This window comes from Pinus tabuliformis, chromosome 2_2 (assembly GCF_031772625.1).
Source record: "Pinus tabuliformis cultivar Carrire ecotype Pingquan chromosome 2_2, CPIR1, whole genome shotgun sequence".
NCBI classification, from domain to species: domain Eukaryota; kingdom Viridiplantae; phylum Streptophyta; class Pinopsida; order Pinales; family Pinaceae; genus Pinus; species Pinus tabuliformis.
In genome coordinates this window covers 335,986,032-336,005,431 of record NC_142300.1, presented here as the reverse complement: position 1 = coordinate 336,005,431, position 19,400 = coordinate 335,986,032, and the positions used below count along the sequence as shown (strand labels likewise).

The window sequence follows — 19,400 nt, the reverse complement described above, 5'->3', positions numbered from 1 at the left end:
TACCACTTATAAAGTCACTTTTAAATTAAATCGACTTTACCACTTATAAAGTCACTTTAAGAGAAAAGTACAAATAAATTTGGACACTTTTCCCTAGGCCAAAGATCAAAGCCTTAGGGAACCACTTGTCCTCTGGTACCCAAATTTTAACAATATGGATTAGTGAATCACTTTTTAATGAAAGAAAGGTTGACATGAATGACATGATTCATGAATGAAAGTGATGGTTGGCCAATTCCCTACGAAGAAGTCCCAAAAGATGTAGGCTCCATAACAAAGAATAAATTCATGACATCGAAAGAGGAAGTCCTACAAGCAGCTGGTTGTCCCATGATCTCCACCTAGAGAGCTACTGGAAGCAAGTCCTTGGTTAAGGGGAGGCTTGGTCAAATCCCTGTTTAAGAGGGAGCTTGGCTACATTCCTTTTGTAGGAATGGGTGCTTTCCTTCATTGGAATGGGTATACCCTCCCTAGTTAAGAGGGAGAGGTAGACACATCGTTCTTGTCTTCACTTGGGAAGAAAGAATGGAGGATTGGGTAAGCATCTGGTATCCGATACTCTTTGAGGATGTGGTAGGGCATCCAAGATAAGAGTAGTCATAGAGGACTGGTATTCTTTGAGGACTGAGAATCCAAGATAAGGATAGTCCTGGTGGAACATACTCTAAGAGAACCCGGGTGGGGTATGTTTTGAGAGAGACAATGATGAGGGTGTCTATAAATCATTGGTCTCGCCAGTGCTGTGCTATGATCTTGTAGACAGATAAAGCTATTAGTCAAGGCCTTGCTATGTGACAATGTTGGATGATATGATGCTATACAGATGGGTTACTAATCCGACTTTCTTATGAAAATTCTTCAGATTGAGAATGTCCAAATACCTTGTATGGATTATGAATACCTCCCTAGTTAAGAGGGAGTGTTGAAATATGTAACTAGGTTTGGTCTTCATAATGGCATATGTAATCATGATTTTATATATTTAATGAAAAGAGAAAAATAAATTTATTATTTGTGTTCTTGAGGCATGGGTTTCATGCTTAAGGGAAATTTATTTTTAGGTCAAGCATCCATTGAGTGCTTCTACATTTGTCTTAAAGTCAATTGAGTCATTGTCATGTATTGAAGACCCATTTGGGCATGTTACATATTGTAAAGAAAAATTTATTGAGTCAAAATAGAGTCAAAAGACCCTCCAAGACCTCGTCATGGCACAAAGATCAAGTCGGCCTACATGAAGGGACAAGTCAGCCTTAAGATAGCAATTCGTACCCCTCACAAGCCTATAAAAAAGAAGGAATTCGACCTCATTTACACACTCACTCAAGCGAGTTCGATCTCCTCAAGATAGAAGATGGAAAAAGTTGAAGAAGAAGATCAAGATTGAAGTTTTTGGGCATCTCTCTCTCTTTCTTTCATTGGGGTTTCCACAGTTTCTGGGCTAGACGAAATTCTGAAGTTGCATCAAAGCTGTGAAGCTGCAAGGTCGAAGCTGTGGAGTTGCAAGATCGAAACTGTGAAGATGCAAGGTCGACACTGTGAAGCTGCAAGATCGAAGTTGTGAAGCTGCCTCTAGATCAAAGCTGTGAAGCTGCTAGGTTGAAACTGGTAAAGCTGCATCAAGGTCGACGCTGTGAAGTTGCTAGGTCGAAGTTGCTGAAGTTGCTAGGTCGAAGTTGCAAAAATTGTTGTTGGGGTTGAAGTTGCTGGAAGGTCGAAGTTTGTTGTTGGAAGCTATGTAAGGAAAGCTCATCAAGAAGGAAGGATGTCTTGGCGTTGGAGGATCTTGGTCAAGGGTCATAGGTCTTGGAATTTGTTAATTGAAGTTCTATAAGAAGAGAAGGATTTTGGTGGTATATTCCCCTCAGTTGGAGAGGTTGTGGCTCTGGCTGATCACCTATATCTTGTGCCCTATTGTATCATTGTTCTTTATGATTTGGTAGCTATTTGATGATAGAGAACACTATTAATAATAAAGGCAAGAAAAAGTTAATCAAGTAAAGTAAAAATACATCACAAGCTGTTAAAGTAAGAGAAATCACCTACATTTGTTGCCTCCTAGATTTCTCAACATGGTTTCAGAGCTAACGTGACTACATCAAGGAAGGGCAACATGAAGAAGGATACTCTAGGGCCAAAGTAAGAGATCATCTTGGAAACATCAAGAGCATCAATCATCAAGAAGGACTAACGCTCTCATCATATTGGAAGGGAATAATTAAGAGCATCAAAAAAGACCTCAAAACCCTAGCTCATCCAAAGAAGGGTTCCACACTTGAAGCGTTCTTAGGAAACTCACATTCTACAATCATTATCACAAAGAAGGAAGAGCGAAGCACTTTTGGATTTGTTTTTCTGGGCTATATTCAATACACATGCGAAGTATTAAGACATCCTTCTGGAACAAGTATGGAATTGCAACCACCATTAAGGATCAAGTTTTGTGCTAAGAAAGATCTCCTTTACAAGCTGAAATAACAAGAAAAAGAAGACAATTCAAGCGAAGTAGAAAGGATGCAAATTTATCCATCTTCTAGGCGCATTTGTGAACTAGGGTTATTGTAGGAAAGGCCGAAATTGCAAAACAGCTACATCACGCCAAAATTCTGAAGAAGGGCCAAAATTTGAGGTTGTGAAACAAGTTTAACTAGCATTGTCTTGAAGGAAGAAAAGCAGGAAAAAGAATTGTCATCATCATCAAGGAATCAATGTGATCTCCCTTTGAGCCAAGGATCACTTTTGAAGAAAGACATCTTCACCAAGAAGACATCTAAGAGAAATCAAAGTAAGAGAAATCACCTACACTTGTTGCCTCCTAGATTTCTAAACAAAACCCATAAAGGGATTTCTTCAGCCGACATACATGTGTCCTTTTATCTTGTACTTCAAACCCCTATAGTTGTTCCAAGTAGTCTTCCTCCTTAAGTGAGCCATGCAAGAAAGCAGTCTTAACGTCCATATGATGTAGGCTCCAACCTTGGTTGGCAACAAGAGCAATTATATATCGGATAGTTGTGTATCGAGCAATCAGTGCAAATATTTCATCATAGTCCACTCCTTCCTTTTGAGAGAAGCCACGAGCAACGAACCTGGCCTTGTATTTTTCAGCACTTCCATCAACTCCATGTTTAATTTTGTAAATCCATTTAGAGGTGACCACAGACTTGTCCTTAAGTCTAGGCACCATGTCCCAGACATCATTTTTCATGATTGATTCATATTCCTCATTCATCACATCTTTCCATACTTGGTGCTTTACGACTTCTTCGAATGTGCATGGTTCAACTTGAACAATAGTACTCATGGTAGCCAAGTACCCTTGATACCTGTTCGACTTCTTACTTTCGCGAAATGTCCCTCTTGGAGCAGTATGTCTTTCAGCATCTTCGAGAGTATCTTTGAGCCATAGTGGTCTTTTCCTTGAGGTAGAGGGATCACTCGGAGGTGGATCAATAAGATCCATCAGACCATCAACATCGGGTATATGCTCATCCATCAAAAGTTCATCTTATTTTTTGGCAGCATCATCATCGTCCTTCCTTGGGATAGGGAGATTTGTGGCTTTCCCAAGGTTAGTGTCTTCATCAAAGGTAGCATCACGACTTACTTCCACATCTCTTTGACTAGGTACATAGATTCTATATGCTTTTGAATTTTCATTGTAGCCGACGAATATACCTTTCTTTTGCAGAAGCTTCCAACTTATTCCTTTTCTCTTCAGGCATATGAAAATATACTAGACAACTAAAGATTCTAAAATGAGAAACATCAAGTTTCTTACCAGTGAAGACTTCGTCGGGTGTCTTGAAATCCAAAGCTTGATGTGGGCTCCTATTTTGAACATACACGACAATGTTGCTAGCTTTTCCCCATAAGAACTTCAGTAGACTTTGATCATAGATCATGGCATGGGTGGCTTCCATAATCGTTCAATTCTTCCTTTCAACAACACCATTCTGCTCAGGAGTGTATGGAACATTTGTCTCCCTCTTAATGTCAGCATCTCTACAAAAGTCATTGAATTCATTTGATTCATATTCGGTTCCATTGTCGGTCCTTAATGTCTTGATCATTTTCTCTGTTTGATTTTCCACCAATGCCTTAAACGAATGAAACCATTTGAACACTTCATCCTTCCTCTTCAAGAAATAGATCCATGTTTTGCGTGAGTAGTCATCCACAAAGATTGCAAATGCATGTATCCTCCTAATGAGGTTATGGGCAGGGCACCAGATAGTTCAGAATGGACTAGTTGAAGAATATCGTTTGTCTGTCTTTCACTAGAAGGGAATGGTCCCTTTGTATGTTTTCAATATGCACAACCTTGACAAACTCTTTCATGGTTCATATTAAAGTTGGGCATTCCTGTGACCATTATCCTTACCCCAGGTAAGGCTTTGTAATGTAAGTGGGCAAATCTCTGTTTCCATAATTCACATTGAAGAGAAGTATCACTTGCCAAAGCTCCCAAAGGACTTCCACCAACTTGATAGAGATCATCAACGTTAAATCCTAGAGTAAATGCATCTTTAGGGTTTCTATGCCAAATATATACCTTTCCGTCAATGAATGCTACCTTGAAGCGTTTATCTTCCATCACAGAAATAAACACCGAGTTCTTCTTCAAGTCGGGCACATACAACACATCTTGTCGATGAATGGTTTGACGTTGATTCAAGTGAAGAGTGACTGTACCTATCCCTTTCATGGGGTAGGTGGTATTATCTTCAATTATGATATTTAAATTTTAGTTTTTTTCTCAACTAAATTTGAGAGGGCCTCCTTGTATCTAGTGAAGTGCCTTGAGGCTCCATTATCAATCAACCAATGATTCTATTGATTTGGGGTAGCATCGAATGTGCTCTAACCATGAAAATTGGTGGAGAGGCTAAAGCACATAAGATCTCCAAGACCTAGAAATAGTTTGGGCAGATTCTAACTGGTTTGGGAGATACTAAAATAATTAATATTTTTAATGGAGTTCCTAAGTCTAAACTTAGGAAAAATAAAATATTAATGGGTATCAATATAAAACTGGGTTAAAAGCTTCCAAAAGTCATGGATCAAGCCAAATCTAATCTTAGCCATTGATTAAAGATTTAATCTCGGCCATTGAAGGACCAACATGAAAAGTATAAGAAGAGGCTTGAGGGTTAGTTGGAGAACACACTGAGGGAGATCAGTCAGTTCGATTTCTAGATCGGGGTTAGCTGAGAAATTCGAACTAGTAGTCTGGAGAACAGCAAGTACAAAACAAAGAGTCGAGAACAACACCAGGGGAACAACGTAGAGGTTGGAGAGGCAGACGCAGAGCCTGCAGACTGCGCAGTCATTGGAGGGCTTGTGTGGATGACGTAGAGAGGTCCAGTGCTGATGCAGAGAGGCAGGGGCTAACATAGAGGGTTTGGGAGATACGCAGAGGTCAGCCAGGCTGATGCTGAGACTGGGAGAAGTGCTGAAGAATCTCTCTCTGTTGGGTAAGCCAGTTTGGCACCCAATTGTACTGAAGAATTGCTGAATAATAAAATCCTCCCTTGCTGCACCGGTTTTCCCACATTAGGTTTTTCCGGGGACTGATTGTCCAAAATATTTGTGTCAATGTGTTAATTCTTGTGCATGTGTTTGTTTCTATATTATGATGTGATATCTGCAACAAAATTTATTTTAATGTTTACTGAAAGATTTTCATAAATAACTTATTGGGAAATAATTAGGTAAAATAAATCGGTTGTTGCAGTGATAGAATTTTCACAGATCCAAAGTATCCGGAGGAGAGGCAGTAGATAGAGCATAAATAAGATAGAACTCATCTTGTTTTTATACAACATTACTTTCATCATATCAGGCATTTCTTGTCCTTTTGGGAGGTTGACTATTTCCATTTCGAGGAGCAGGAGCATTCCTCTTTCCTTTATTGTTGAACCTGTTGTTTCTTTAATTGCCATTGCCTTTGAAATTGTTGTTGTTGTTGTCATCATCCCTTGGAGGATTGTTCTTGTTAGGACACTCTCTAGCATAGTGGCCTAACCCGTTACAATTGTGGCATCTTCCTTTTCTTCCTCCTTTGAATCCCTTTGTAGATCCTTGACGATGTCTCCTTGGACCAATGTCATTCTTCCTTTTCGCATGAGCGGAGAAGGAAATAGGTTCATTTCCATTGGAGGACTTATCTCTCTCCATCATCCTTGTCTCCTCTTGAGTGCATTTGGCCAATAATTCATCGAAACCATGTATCTTGTCGTTGTTGAGAATGGTGATGGTAAATACATCCCATGGTCTTGAAAGACCTCCAAGTGCAATGAAAGTGAGTTCCTTGTCAGCAATAACTTCTCCAATAGATAGTAGGTCATTCTTGATTTGTGTTATTCTCATGACGTAGGATTGGATAGACTCCCCTTTATCCATATTGATATCCTTCAACTTGTTTTTGAGAAAGAGGATTTGATTTGCATTGTTTACTTTGAACATCCCAACCAACTTATCATATATTTCTTTAGAAGTTCCCTAGTCAGAAATATAGGCAACCAAATGCTTTTGAATGGAGTCAATCAAAATTTTCTTTGCTTTGACCTCACCTTTTCTATACTTCATCTTAGAAGCTGCCGGTGCATTTGAAGGAGGCTCCACCACTTTTCCTTGCACATAGTCCAATACTTCATGCTCCTCTAAAGTTAGGTTCAATGTCATATTCCATGTATACTAGTCGGATTTGTCATTGAGCTTGTCCTTAGTCTTGAAGTAGGATGTAGAGGCCATTGAGACTTGCCTTATAATTTTTGTCCAACATATCTCTTAATGATTGCTTTTCTTTCTCTTTCTTGGGCTTTGTCTTCACATGGGCTCTGATACCATGTTAATTTTAGATATCAATGGAATGTTCTATGCTTGCAACAATTACTTCAATGTCCTTTTAGCATCCCAATGACAATTTCCACTTAATTTTCAATAGCAATCACATGAACCATTAATCACATTGACAATTTCTGTAGATAGAACATGACCAATAAATGCAAAAGACAAGAGAACACTAGAATTTGGCTAATGCCAGGGAAAAACCCCAAGATGGGGAAAACTCTTGATCAATTCTTCTTATTATAAATATCAAATGTTCAGTGGAATGAGAGAGTACAATAATACAAAGTCAAAGTCAAAATTGACTTGCCAAATCACTATCCAAAAATAGCCTTGTCAAATTTGTAAGTCAGCCCTCAGTCAACAACAATCAAATCAACCCTAACTAGTCAAGAGTCAACGGTCAAAGCACCTCTTCTTGAGCTCGGTCAAATGTAGTCAAACTCGACCTTCTTTGCTTTTCAAGTTAGCCCAAAATAGTCAGTCAAAATCAGTCAATGTTTGCACTTCTTGCTGCGGTTAATGCTGGTCAACTAGCCTAGAAATTCTCAGTTTTTGTGCCAAATAATGCGGCCTATCCAAACAGAAAGATTCCTCCAAAAATCGCAGTGAAAACAGGTCAAAAGCACCTTGGTCAATGCTAGTCAAAGTTGCAGACACATTCAGATTTTCGGCCCTGTAATTTTCGTCATCCTTCTTGCCACACGTGTGAGAAAACAACTTCCCAATGTGTTGTACAAAGCAATAAGATGAAGAGAGAGAAGAATGTGTTGTGTGATGAGGTGCCAAATGAGGTATGAGGTCATCCTTATCTATACAAGTTGTTGAGGGTCAAAAGACTGTTAGTTTTTATAGCATCAGATGTGTTCTAGCCACGAAATTTGGTGGAGAGGCTAGAATACATGAGATCTCCAAAACCCATAAATCATTTTTGGAAATTCCACCTAGAAGTGTCTCAATTAGATTATTAGCCGTTTTTTAAATATTTCCTAAGTCTAAATTTAAGGAATATGGTTAATTAATTAGTATTAATTGAGATGAGGTGAGAATCATCTTGAAACTCACACGGATCGATAGAGAATTAATCTAGGTCATCAATTATGTTTTAATCTTGGCCGTTGGTGCTCCAACAAAGGATTATAAGAAGAAGTCGATGGGTAGATGGAGAACACACCAGTGCAGATACTCAATTGCCCAGGTAGTTCGATTTTCTTAGTGGCAGTGATTCAACAGAGAAGATAGAGTCAGAAGGTGAGTAGCAGGTGGTAGAGGAGGGTAGCAACATTCCAGGAGGAAGTTTTCCAGTGCCAGAAAGAGGTAGTGAGAGGAAGGCCGAAATCCACAGAGGTTCTGCACAAGCACTGTGCAGAGGGTGACGCAGTAGATTCAGTGTGTGACTAGGAAGACAATTTAGAGGGCATAAATTCGTTGTGGGGTGAGAGAAAATTCTCACAATAATTTTGCCAGTATTTTCCTCAAATTAGATTTCCAGTAGAGCATCTAAATTATTGTACTCAATATGGCTGCTGAAGAATAATAACAAAACCCTCATCCGCTGCACTGGTTTTCCCAAGTTGGGTTTTTCCGGGGACAATTGTCCAAAAATAACTGTGTCGAAATTCTTTTGTGTGCTAGAATTTCTCAGTTTCTAGTATTTTATTTTCTGTAGTATTTTTATGGTGAAAATTGCAGTTGTGATTTTACTCATTGTTTGCCATAGCAAATAAACTGCATAATTAAATTTACAGTTAGAAGAATAATTTCTAGTTGCTGCAATAGATGAAATTTTCACAAACACATGTCCATTGGGCTTCATGAGCCTACATGATGATGTGGCCGACCTTGACAATTTGGACATGGGTGGGCTTGATCTCAAAAACATATTTCTCCTTGTCCAAATTTAGTGATCTTTAGGTCGATTTTGGTTCTCTCAAAAAGAGGAATTGATTGCAATAATTATCTCCATCAAATGAGCTGGCTGCTGTCCAAAGTGGAATTTGGCCCTAGTTGCCAATTTTAACAAGTACTTTCAGACTTCAATATTAGATAGGTCGGCTTCATGGTGTAGTTCATCCTTCCTTTATGTATGAGTAGGGAGTCTAGATGGTGTGGCTGTTACAATCTATCATTCTTACCTTGGAGATCTGATCTGTCAACTTCCTCTAGCAGAAATACTTCAAATTTATGATCCTTGCAATGCTTCAAGAAACTATCCTTACCAGGACAACTCTACCAAGTGTACAGGTCAGCCTTCTCTGTAATAATTGTGTACTAAATTTGGATTTTTGTCATACCAGTTACCGCAGGTTTGAGTTTGTCACTGCAGGTTTGGGGATCTCCGATCACCACAGACCTCTTTATCACTTCAGGTTTGGTCTGCTAGCACAAAATCAAACTTTTCATAGATTGATCACTGCTACAAGGAGATTGGGTCTTACAAAGTTGGATGTCACAATGATGAGGCTTGATATAGATATAGCCTCCAAAAATGTCACAGGTCTGTCCTCCACGAGATTAACTTCAGATTATAAATGTACATGTCACAAAGATGAATGGGTCTTATATCCTCATGGCAAACTTCTGCCCTTCGTTTCTCAGGTCTTTGTGTGGAACAATGTGTCTCAGAGCCGCATAAGATAGGAACACATACTGTTGCATAGCCACAAAACTTTGCATAGGCTGTCACAGAATGAAGAGAAATTCATCATGTGTTTTTCAAATGTCTTGTATAGTTTGAATCTCTGAACAAGTGATGTTGTTGCCGGGAGTTAATATAGATGCTTAGGATTTCAGAGGTAGTTCGGATGCCATTTTCTGATCTTTAATTCTATTGTTTAAGTGCCAAGTTGACCATAAATCCATAGAGACCTCACATATCAGAGTGTAGTGCTAACATTGCATATCACAGTATCTTTAGAGACTTCGTATAATCTTTAAGGAATATCAAATTCAGATTTCGGCCTTCTTATCTACTACTATATTCGTACTTCAAGTGTATCTTAGAATTCTAGGTCATAATGACCATAGATTTGGATTTCTTGCATAGGATAGAATTTGAATTACTACCATAGAATAGTATTCACTGTTTTCAGCCTTTGTTTAAATCCTTTGTAATCTAGAGATATAGGTGTCACTGGAACTCACATCAACACTGAGAGATTTGTATCACAAAACTTGCATCACAAAGGAGGTATCACAAAAATTTACTTTTGTATGTCACAAATTCTGAGTTTTTCTTATCAAATGCCACAAAATTTCATCACAGGATTCATACTGTACTTTGATCTTTTTCTAGCTTGAGCGAGGGTATAAATCTCTTCCTCATCTTTTACATTGATCTTAAAACAGGCTTCAAATGGTAGGAATACAGACCTATCTGAAGTAGCCTTGATCTTTTCAGATCTCTTGGACATATGCCATAGATCTCAGACCATTGTCTTCCATTAGAGTATAGACCACAAACTTGAATTTTTTCCTCAAAACAGATTTTGGATGGTTGCTACAGACTTCAGATCAAATTTTTTAGATTATTGCGACAGGTGTCTCAAGATGGAGTAGTCTTCAATGAGAGAGAAGACTGTCTTTCTTCTTTGATCTTCCTTAGCTCTGATACCATCTTGAAATTTTGTTAGATGATAAAATTTCTTATCATGGTAATTACATGTGACTGATATTTATTCCTTTTCTTAGTTTTACTTGTTTACTTATGTCATCAAGCAATTACACAATAGCAAAACATAGAGAACATAACGCGCATAAGACAACGGACACCTGAAATTAGGCTCCAAGCTAGGGCAAAACCCCACAAGGGGGAAAACCCATAAATCCTTCTCTTATAGAACTAGTTCAAAATGAGATATCTAAGACCAAGACCTAGATCCAAAACTACCACCAAAACTCCATGTCCAACTTGTTACCGCTCAAACTAGCAGGGGTCCTAGGAGCGGATCCTATAGAGCAACTACTAGTTCAAGGGCAACAATAGAGCGATAGCCCACTGTCATCTCAGCTAAGGCTCCCTGCTCTTTACGGACTTTCACCAATGGGAGGAGACCCGATATTAGAGGAATCACGATAATAGATGTGTCAATGAGAGGGTGAAGCGTGATTCCAAAGGCCTACTTCTAAGAGAGGCTCAATTGTATGGCTTTCTTGCTTTGAAAGCAAGATGATAAGCACTTTAGGAGGGCTAAGGGGATTCTCAAGGCTACGGTTAGGGAATGTATCTAGTAAAGATGATTCCTAGGCGTAGAAATCCTTATGGAGACTTGGTCATATGTGCTCTTTGTGGAGTTGGAGTTGTGAAGTTGTGGGACCACACGGGACCAAGTGGACCTAGAATTAAGTCAAGGAAGTGGAATTGATCAATCAAGGAGGGGCTTGACCTAATTTTGGAAGGGAAGAGGATCAATGGAAAAATCTTCTTAGAATAGAATACAATGATCCAAATGAGGTTACTAGCCAAGGGAAACCTAGGGCAAGAAACAATCCTTGGGCTAGGGCTTGCAATATCTTGAGATCCCACTGTCGAAATTTCGTGAAATTTGGAGGGCCTCTAGAGGAAACCCTAGCGCAGTAATGGACAAGAGATCAAAGTCTTTTGATGGCTAGAATGTGAGATAAGTGATGCCCTAGATGACCTATGGAGGCTAGGCCTAGAAAGAGAAGGAGAGGTGAGAGAAATATGCGTTTAAAGTGACCACCTATGGAAGGACCAATGCCTTATCCTTTGGGAGAGATGGAGTCAGGAGAATTTATGGTTTGGAAGAGGTTTACCCAATCAAGGAGGTCTTCAAGCAACTTCGCATGGCATTAGGGCATGAGAGCAACTACTTGAGATCTTTATAGTTCAATATTCAATAATTGATGAATTGTCAAGATTTATTCCAGCAAAATAATCTCTAGTAACTTTCATCCATTGATACGTGGCCCATGCAATGATGCAACACTATAAAAGATCAAAATTTCCACAATTTCGCATAAGAAAGCAACAAATTTCAGATTTGTATATCGAAAATCCTAGTAACATTCATGTGACAAAGTAAATAACAAGAACAAGCATGCAAATATTACTTAGATGTACAAAAGAATATATCCAATGATCATGTTATCCCAATAATGAAGCTCCAAGACAAGATAAATACTAAATAGATCCAAACATCAAAATTCATCCATAATATCCAAACTCGTCCTCTAAAAGGGAATGCAAAATTCTCAAGAGCTACTAAATCCCAATCCAAGTGATGATGATCAAAATGAATCATCTCACTTCTATTTATACAATGACTAAGGAGTTCGATTTGCGTAATTTGGCCTAATTGAGCCCAAAATAATAAAATAATGTGCAATATTAACATCCCTTGGTGACAAACCCACCAAGATAGCTCAATAACACAATAATAAACCTCTCAAGAGGGTCGAATGATCAATAAAGTGAGTCGTTGGGCGTTTGATTATGACACTTACACGAAGGTTGATGTGCAGACCTCTTGGAGACTATACAAAGACCTAGTTACAGACTTCTTATGGACATAATTGAAAAGAATTCTTTTTGACAAAATTGAAGAGTTGACTTGAGCTACCATGATGAGAAGTCTGAGTTTACTGTGAGCATATCTCTTTGAAGCAGCCCAAGGAAGTTACATTATGGTGCCATACTCGAAGGCAAAAATGGAGAACTAGTAAGGTTGGATAGATAGGGTTGAAGAGGTACATATAATCTCTTGTTATCATATCTCAAGAACTAGACATAGATTTAGATTCTAAATCCATTCCAATTAATGACTACTAAGTTCATCAAAAGAATGATCTTAGAGATCAATAATCTTATAAGTTTATTTCGCATGGATTTGTGCTATAATGCATGTGTCTCTTGTCTTTGAGGACAAAGACATAATCAATATGTTAAGTGCTTTATCCTCTCCTTGCATACGTAGGCTAAACTTTTGTGCTACAATTCAAGTAAGACAATCAAAACATTGATGAGCTCCATTTCAAATATAGAAGGCATATAAATGGCATTTCTAGAATTTGTAGCTAACACATTAGTATACGTGTAGAACTTGCAATTTGAAAAATGACAGGCCTTGAAGACTTTGGATATTGAAGCATCTAGGGTTTGTAAACCCTAGAAAAATTTGAACTAAGAAAACCCTAGAGACAAAACCCTAGGACTAATCGTTTCTGCTGAAAAAAGAAGCCCTAGCTCTTGAGAATGACAAAATGACATCATGCTAATGTGAGGACTAGGATGATTACAAGAAATACAAGATTAAGAGGGAGCTAATTCTTTTCTCAAAAGATAAGTACTATACATCTCCTTTCCTTGATTAGTATTGTTGCTATTGTCTTTTTACTTTGCTTAATTGTATTTGTTCTTTTATGGCCTCCTAGTGAGGATTGTAGGTCAATGTAGGGGCTGCCTAGGCTTTGGAAATAGGAAGAAAGACATAACATAGCAACGCATGAGGACTTTCCTGAATCATGGAAGAACGTGAATGTAGAAAGAAGAGAGTAGTTTGAAGTATGCATTAGAGAAATAAAAAATCTAGCATGCACCAAATGACAGATTGAAAGCAAGAAAGTTCTCCTAGTAAGAGGGAAAGGATCATGTTAAGATGATTGCCTTAGTTAGAAGAGTTATCCCAGATTTTGAAGGAGCATCATGATTAAAGAAAACCTCGTACTTGGGAAAGAAGGACTCATGAAGAAATATTGACTTTAGAGGGAACTAGAAGCATAATTTGACATGAAGGATCTCACACTACAACTTAGGACTTGAGGATACATCAATTGGGTTGGCAGTGTTGATGATGAGTAAAGATACTACTGATGGTTGGGATTTGATATGGTTTCTTGGAAGAGCATGAAGCGGGATTCTATTGCATTGTGGAGGTAAAAGATATGGAAATTTGTACAATTAGCTGTGAAGCAGTTTGGCTTTGTAAAATGTTTGATGGCGTGGTAGATTCGACCATGATACTTTGAAATGATCAAAGCAGTGCGAAGATTGTCAGAGAACTTGTTTTTTCATTGAAGGTCGAAGTACATTATGATATTGTGCAGATGGGAGTTGAGAAGCTACAACAAATCTCCGCGAATGAACAGGCAATTGATGCAAGGGAAGTATGAGTACTTCCGAGACAAGCTTGGGCTTGTTGATTAGTCCTCCCAGGTTGAGGAAGTGAGGATGGACACCTAGTTCTCCATGTGTCATGTATTGTGGCTAGGACTAATAATTGTAAGTCAAGTACAGAAACACGGATAGGGAGAATGGTAGATTGGATAAGCATCATGGATCAACATTCTTGAGACATGTACTGTGACCAGGATTAACAACCATAAGTCAAGTACATTGATCTAGTATAAGAATGATCCTGAGGACCGACATTTCCTTGTCAAGTGTTATGACAATGGATTAGGAAATGGTCCCGTGGAGGACATACTTTGGTGAACCTAGGTGTGTTGGAAATGTAACTAGAGTTGGTCTTCATAATGTAATTCAAATCGTATTCATTTATTATATTCATTATTATTATTTTATCTCTAGTCAAAGCATGTTCTTCATGCTTATAGGGTCAATTGAGTCAAAAGAAAATTTATTATGAGTCAAAGAAATGTAATTGAGTTAAAGTCCCATTTGGACTTCTCGTAAGAAAAGGAAAATTATTTTTGTCTTGAGTCAAAATGTAATCCACAAGACCAAATCGGCCCTCCTTGGACAAGTTGGCCCCAGGGGTAGCTATTCGACCCTCCTAGATGTGTATATATAGAAGACAACTCGACCACTTTGGAGACCAATCACTCACTCATCATACACATTGATTTCTGTGCAAGAACAAGAAGAAAATCAGCGAAAGTCAAAGGAGAGAGAAGACTAGCTGTTTCTGCCCTAATTCTGTCCACACATGCGAAGTTCCTGTGGTTTTTCATAGGCTCTTATAGGGGCCGAAATTCTACCTTCATTACAAGACTGAGATTCTTTGTAGCTTGACCATAGTTCCAAAGATTTGACGAACATTGACTTTGACTTTGTTGGAGGAGACTTGGAGGAGGGTTGACTGGGGTTCATTGTGGCAGTATTGGTCTTGGTCTTGCGTCTTGGATATGTCACTTTGATTTGATTCTATAAGAAGAGGAATTTTGGGTTTTCCCCCTTGTGGGATTTTTCCCTAGCTTGGAGCCTAATTTCTCGTGTCCTTTGTCTCTCTGTGATCTTCATGTTTTGTACATTTTGGATTACTTGATGAAGAAAATATAAATTTAATAAGAAGCCAACAAACATTCACAAGTAATTATTAAGTTAAGAGAAATCAATCATAATCTACTAGCATCTTGGTTTCTCAACAGGTTGGAGTATGTGCCTCAGAGAGGCGGTTGTGTGGTGTCCTATTGAATGCCTCCCAACATTTTGCTCTTATCTAGTGGAGAGATAGAGCTTACTTCTCAAGGCCTTGGTAGTTTGACAATGCTGGTCATGATGATGTTTATAACGGTGCTTATCAATCTGGGTTTATAACAATGCTTATCAATCTGGATCCTTTCTTATAGAAGTCTTCAACTTGAGAATATCCCTATAAGTCATTATGAATACCTCCCTAGTTAAGAGGGAGTGTTGAAATTGTAACTATGCTTAACCTTCATAATAACTAATTATTGATATCTTTTGAACAAATAAAATTATTATTTTTATTTCTTTATTGTCAAGCATGTTCTTCAAGCTTTATATTGGTCAAAAGAAAATTTAGAAGGGCATGTTCTTCATGACCCTTGCAAAAGAAATAAATATTAAATTTGTCAAGTGTCATTTGTCTCACCAAGATGCCAAGTCAGCCCTCCTACCCCTCAAGTCAGCTCAACTACATGTGGCACCCTTTCGCTTGTGGAGAAGACTATATATAGCTCACTCACATCTCTTGATTGGACATCATCATCAAACATACACCAGATCTGAAAAGAAGACAAGGCTACTTGCTCTTCGAGGCCGAAAACAAAAGACAAGGCTGCTCGCTCAAGGAAATTCGGAAGGTCAAATAGAAGTAAAAGTCCGAGACATTCTGTAACTCATCCTTGTGGAGAAAAGTGCGAAATCTGAAGCCATACTTCTGTGGAAAATGTGCAAGTTGAGGCTCATATTCTGAGATAGAATTCGAAGTTCAATGACATAATCTGAGGCTAAGACAGAAGGCAAAGTTTGTCCCTCTTGGAGATCTGAAGCAGACTTCTTTGCAGACTCTTTTATGGACAATTTTGTGAGCATCTTGTCTTGATATGCTGGAGGGCTGACTTGGCATGATTGGTCTACTGGTCAGGTTAGATATGACTTGGATTTCTCTTGTTGACAAAGATTCTATAAGGAAAGGATTTCTGGGTTTCCCCTTGTGGGTTTTGCCCTGGCCTCTGGCCTAATTTCTGGTGTCCCTTATCTTTTGTACATTGTTCTTGTATAATTGCTTGATGACCTAATGAATGAAGTATGTGCTTAATGAAAAACATATATAAACAGTCACAAGTAATTGTCATGTTAAGAAATTCTATCATGCATTTGAATTTTAACAGTAACTACCTACTACTACCCACAGGTTGGCTTGTTAAGAGTCTCAACTACTCCCAAAGCAGTCTGGCATGTGGCCACAGGTGAAGATTAGCCAAAATATCTCAACATATGTAAGGAAATAATTCATAAGTAGTGTTGTGATGGCTCTCCTAATTAATGCATCTATAAGTCACTTTTAGTAGGATGACTGGTTTATAGTTTTCTTGTGTTTTACAACTTGTCTCCATTTTCTCACAGATATTGTTGCTTGATGTCTCCTTGAGGTTGGTTGTTGACTTTCCATGGATCATACTAATCTTTTGTTTATTTTGAGGTATACATTTAGTGATTAATTTTGAAGTGGATATTGGATGAATTCATTCTCATGTCTAAAATTACTCTTTATAATTACTTGATGACCTAATGAATGAAGTAATTGCTAAATGAAAAAGATATATAAACAGTCACAAGTGATTATCGTGTTTAGAAATTCTATCATGTTTATATTTTTCTTGTGTTTTACAAATTGTCTCCATTTTTCACAGATCTTGTTGCTTGATGTGTCCTTGATTTTGGTTATTGAATTTCCATGGATCATACTCATCTTTTGTTTATTTTGAGGTATACATTTAGTGATTAATTTTGAAGTGGATATTGGATGAATCCATTCTCATGGCTAAAATTACTCTTTATATATGACAGAAACAGAGTTGGATGTTATTGCAAAACACAAAGAGGATTTGATACCAGAAGTGTATGTCAAGGTTTTGAAGCTCTTGACTCTTTCTTTTTAGATGTTTTTCCAATATAAAATATGGAAGAAGGTAATTAAAGTTTCTAGTGGCCACTCAACATCCACAAAGATACTCATGTACACACATGTGAACAGCATAATTATATATCACGAGTGCAGTTAGAGTGTTTTTGTTATTAATGTACATGTTAGCAATCCTGACTCACTGGAATGAAAACTTTGCAGGTCAGAATGCATGCATATTTCAGGTGGTAATAGTCCACAAACTTGGAGTTGTGAGAGTATTCTTATGGAGTCCAATGATAAATCCTTGGATGAATTGGATAGGATTCTTGGGATTGTTCACGGTGCTCCTTTTACTGAAAAGAGAAGTAAGCATTATGCCTTAGTAGTCTATAGTATATGTTGTTGTACATTAAGTTGGATATTCTTGAAACGGATTAATTTTTACATGTATTGGAACTATCTAACCATGCGTGTTAGATTTCAGGTACTTTCCAAGCTCATTTGTCACCTGTAACTGATGTTGATCAAATAAAAACATTTATGGAGGCTCTCATGCGAAATCGCAAAATTGCTGCAGCTACACATAACATAATGGCTTACCGGATTATCATTCCAGAAAAGGGCACAGTATGTAGCTATATTTCCCTTTTCTCCTTGTTAATAGGCACATGCATGAATATAAACAACACTGTAAGAACAATGTAGAAGTGTTGAGGCATTAACAATGCCCCTAAATTTTCTAATATTGGGACCTGCCTTTTAGTTATTGACAGCTAATCATAAGGTCTTTTGGTTGATGGATTGTCTTGTACGTTATGCATGATCTTTTAGTCTATTATAATCTTCTCTCTTGATTTATTTCTCCCTTTGTTGGAGAATGTAACTAGTTTTGGTCTTCGTAATTGTCGTTTGACTCATGTCATGATGTAATTCTTATGCATCTATCAAAAGAAGAAAGAAAATGATGTAAAGAACAAAAGAAAAATTATTTGTAAAGCATGAGTTTCATGCTCAAGTTATTTGTCTCTAGCATCCATTTAATGCTCCTTGGGTTTACATGAGTCAAAGTGTCCTTGTCATATTGTAAAAGACCCATTCGGGTATTTGTATCAAGGAAATAATTTTTTTTGTATATAGAAGTGTCTAGAAGGCTCCCAAGACCAAGTGGGCCAGCAAAGGAGAAGTCGGCCTAGAGAGGGCTAATGAAGCCTCTTGGAAAGGCTACATAAATGAAGAACTTCAACCTTATCAAACACACATCTTTGATTTTGATCTGCAATTGGAAAGGAGTGTGAAAGTCTTAGAAGAGCAAGGAGAAGGCTAGTGAAGAAAGGAAGAAGCTCTAGAAAAGTTCAGAGGTCTAAAAATTTGCTTGCTTTAGTTCACACGTGCGGGAAACCTAGGGTTTTTGGGCATACCTTAGGTACGAATGTTGTAGTAATAGTTGCAGATTCTTCTTGGGGAACTGAAATGCTAGAAGAGCCTTGCTTTTGGAAGAATATTGTTCCACTGCTCTTGTCTTGTTTTGAAGAAGGATGATTGGTGGCTGGCTTGGTTCTTGGTGGAGTCTCTGTTTTGGGTTTGGTCCTGGAAGTTTCATTTGAATTGTTTCTATAAGAAGAGAAGTTCTTTCTGGGTTTTCCCCTTGGAGGGGTTTTGACCTGGCTTGGAGTCTATATCTTGTGTCCATCTCTTTATTGTTGTGATCTTCATTGTTTTGGCAATTGTCTTGATGATAAGAACATAATAATCAGGAAAAAGAAGAAATCTAAATATCGCAAGTAATTGTCAAGATTAAGAGAAATCACCCTAATGCTGCCCTAATGGATTTTCAATATGGTATCAGGGCTAAGGTCAAGATTATTGGTAGTTTGAAGATCACTAACTGCTACAAGGTTTACACATTTCTGAAGTGATCACGATAAAGAAAAAGGAATTGTTTGCATTAGTCTTGAAGGCCGAGACAACTAGATCAAGAGCCGATAAGCACACTTCAGGCAGGCATCATCTTTTAGGAGGTCCGAGGTGCACAAAGAGAGACTCATTCTAGGCCGAGGGTCCTGTGCATATGTACAAGAAAGAACGAGACCTGTAATTACATGTTTTGTGGACTAGTAGCATCCATTCTAACCAGTGAAGGAAATCACCTTGTAGAGGGATCTAGACCGTAGTAATTAGACACATTTTAGACCTATTATAAAAGCATTTCAGTGACTGCTAAAAGTCCTAACCAAGAAAGCCAAAGGTACTGTA

General features: G+C 38.0%; 1 protein-coding gene across 10 annotated transcripts in view; it reads left to right on the top strand.

Annotated features, from left to right (window-relative positions):
• LOC149192652 (uncharacterized) overlaps positions 1–19,400 on the top strand; it is a 316,669-nt gene that overhangs the window by 157,266 nt on the left and 140,003 nt on the right. For 9 of the 10 annotated variants that reach the window (XR_016254896.1, XR_016254897.1, XR_016254895.1 and 6 more), the window contains 3 exons: positions 17,090–17,151; positions 17,372–17,512; positions 17,625–17,774. Coding sequence is in view for 7 of the 10 variants with exons in the window: in XM_089406434.1 (XP_089262560.1) it covers positions 17,090–17,151; positions 17,372–17,512; positions 17,625–17,774 (353 nt within the window). In the remaining 3 variants the exon portion in view is untranslated. Of the gene's footprint in view, positions 1–17,089; positions 17,152–17,366; positions 17,513–17,624; positions 17,775–19,400 lie in introns of all 10 variants that reach the window. The other variant, XM_089406438.1, reaches the window with a different exon arrangement.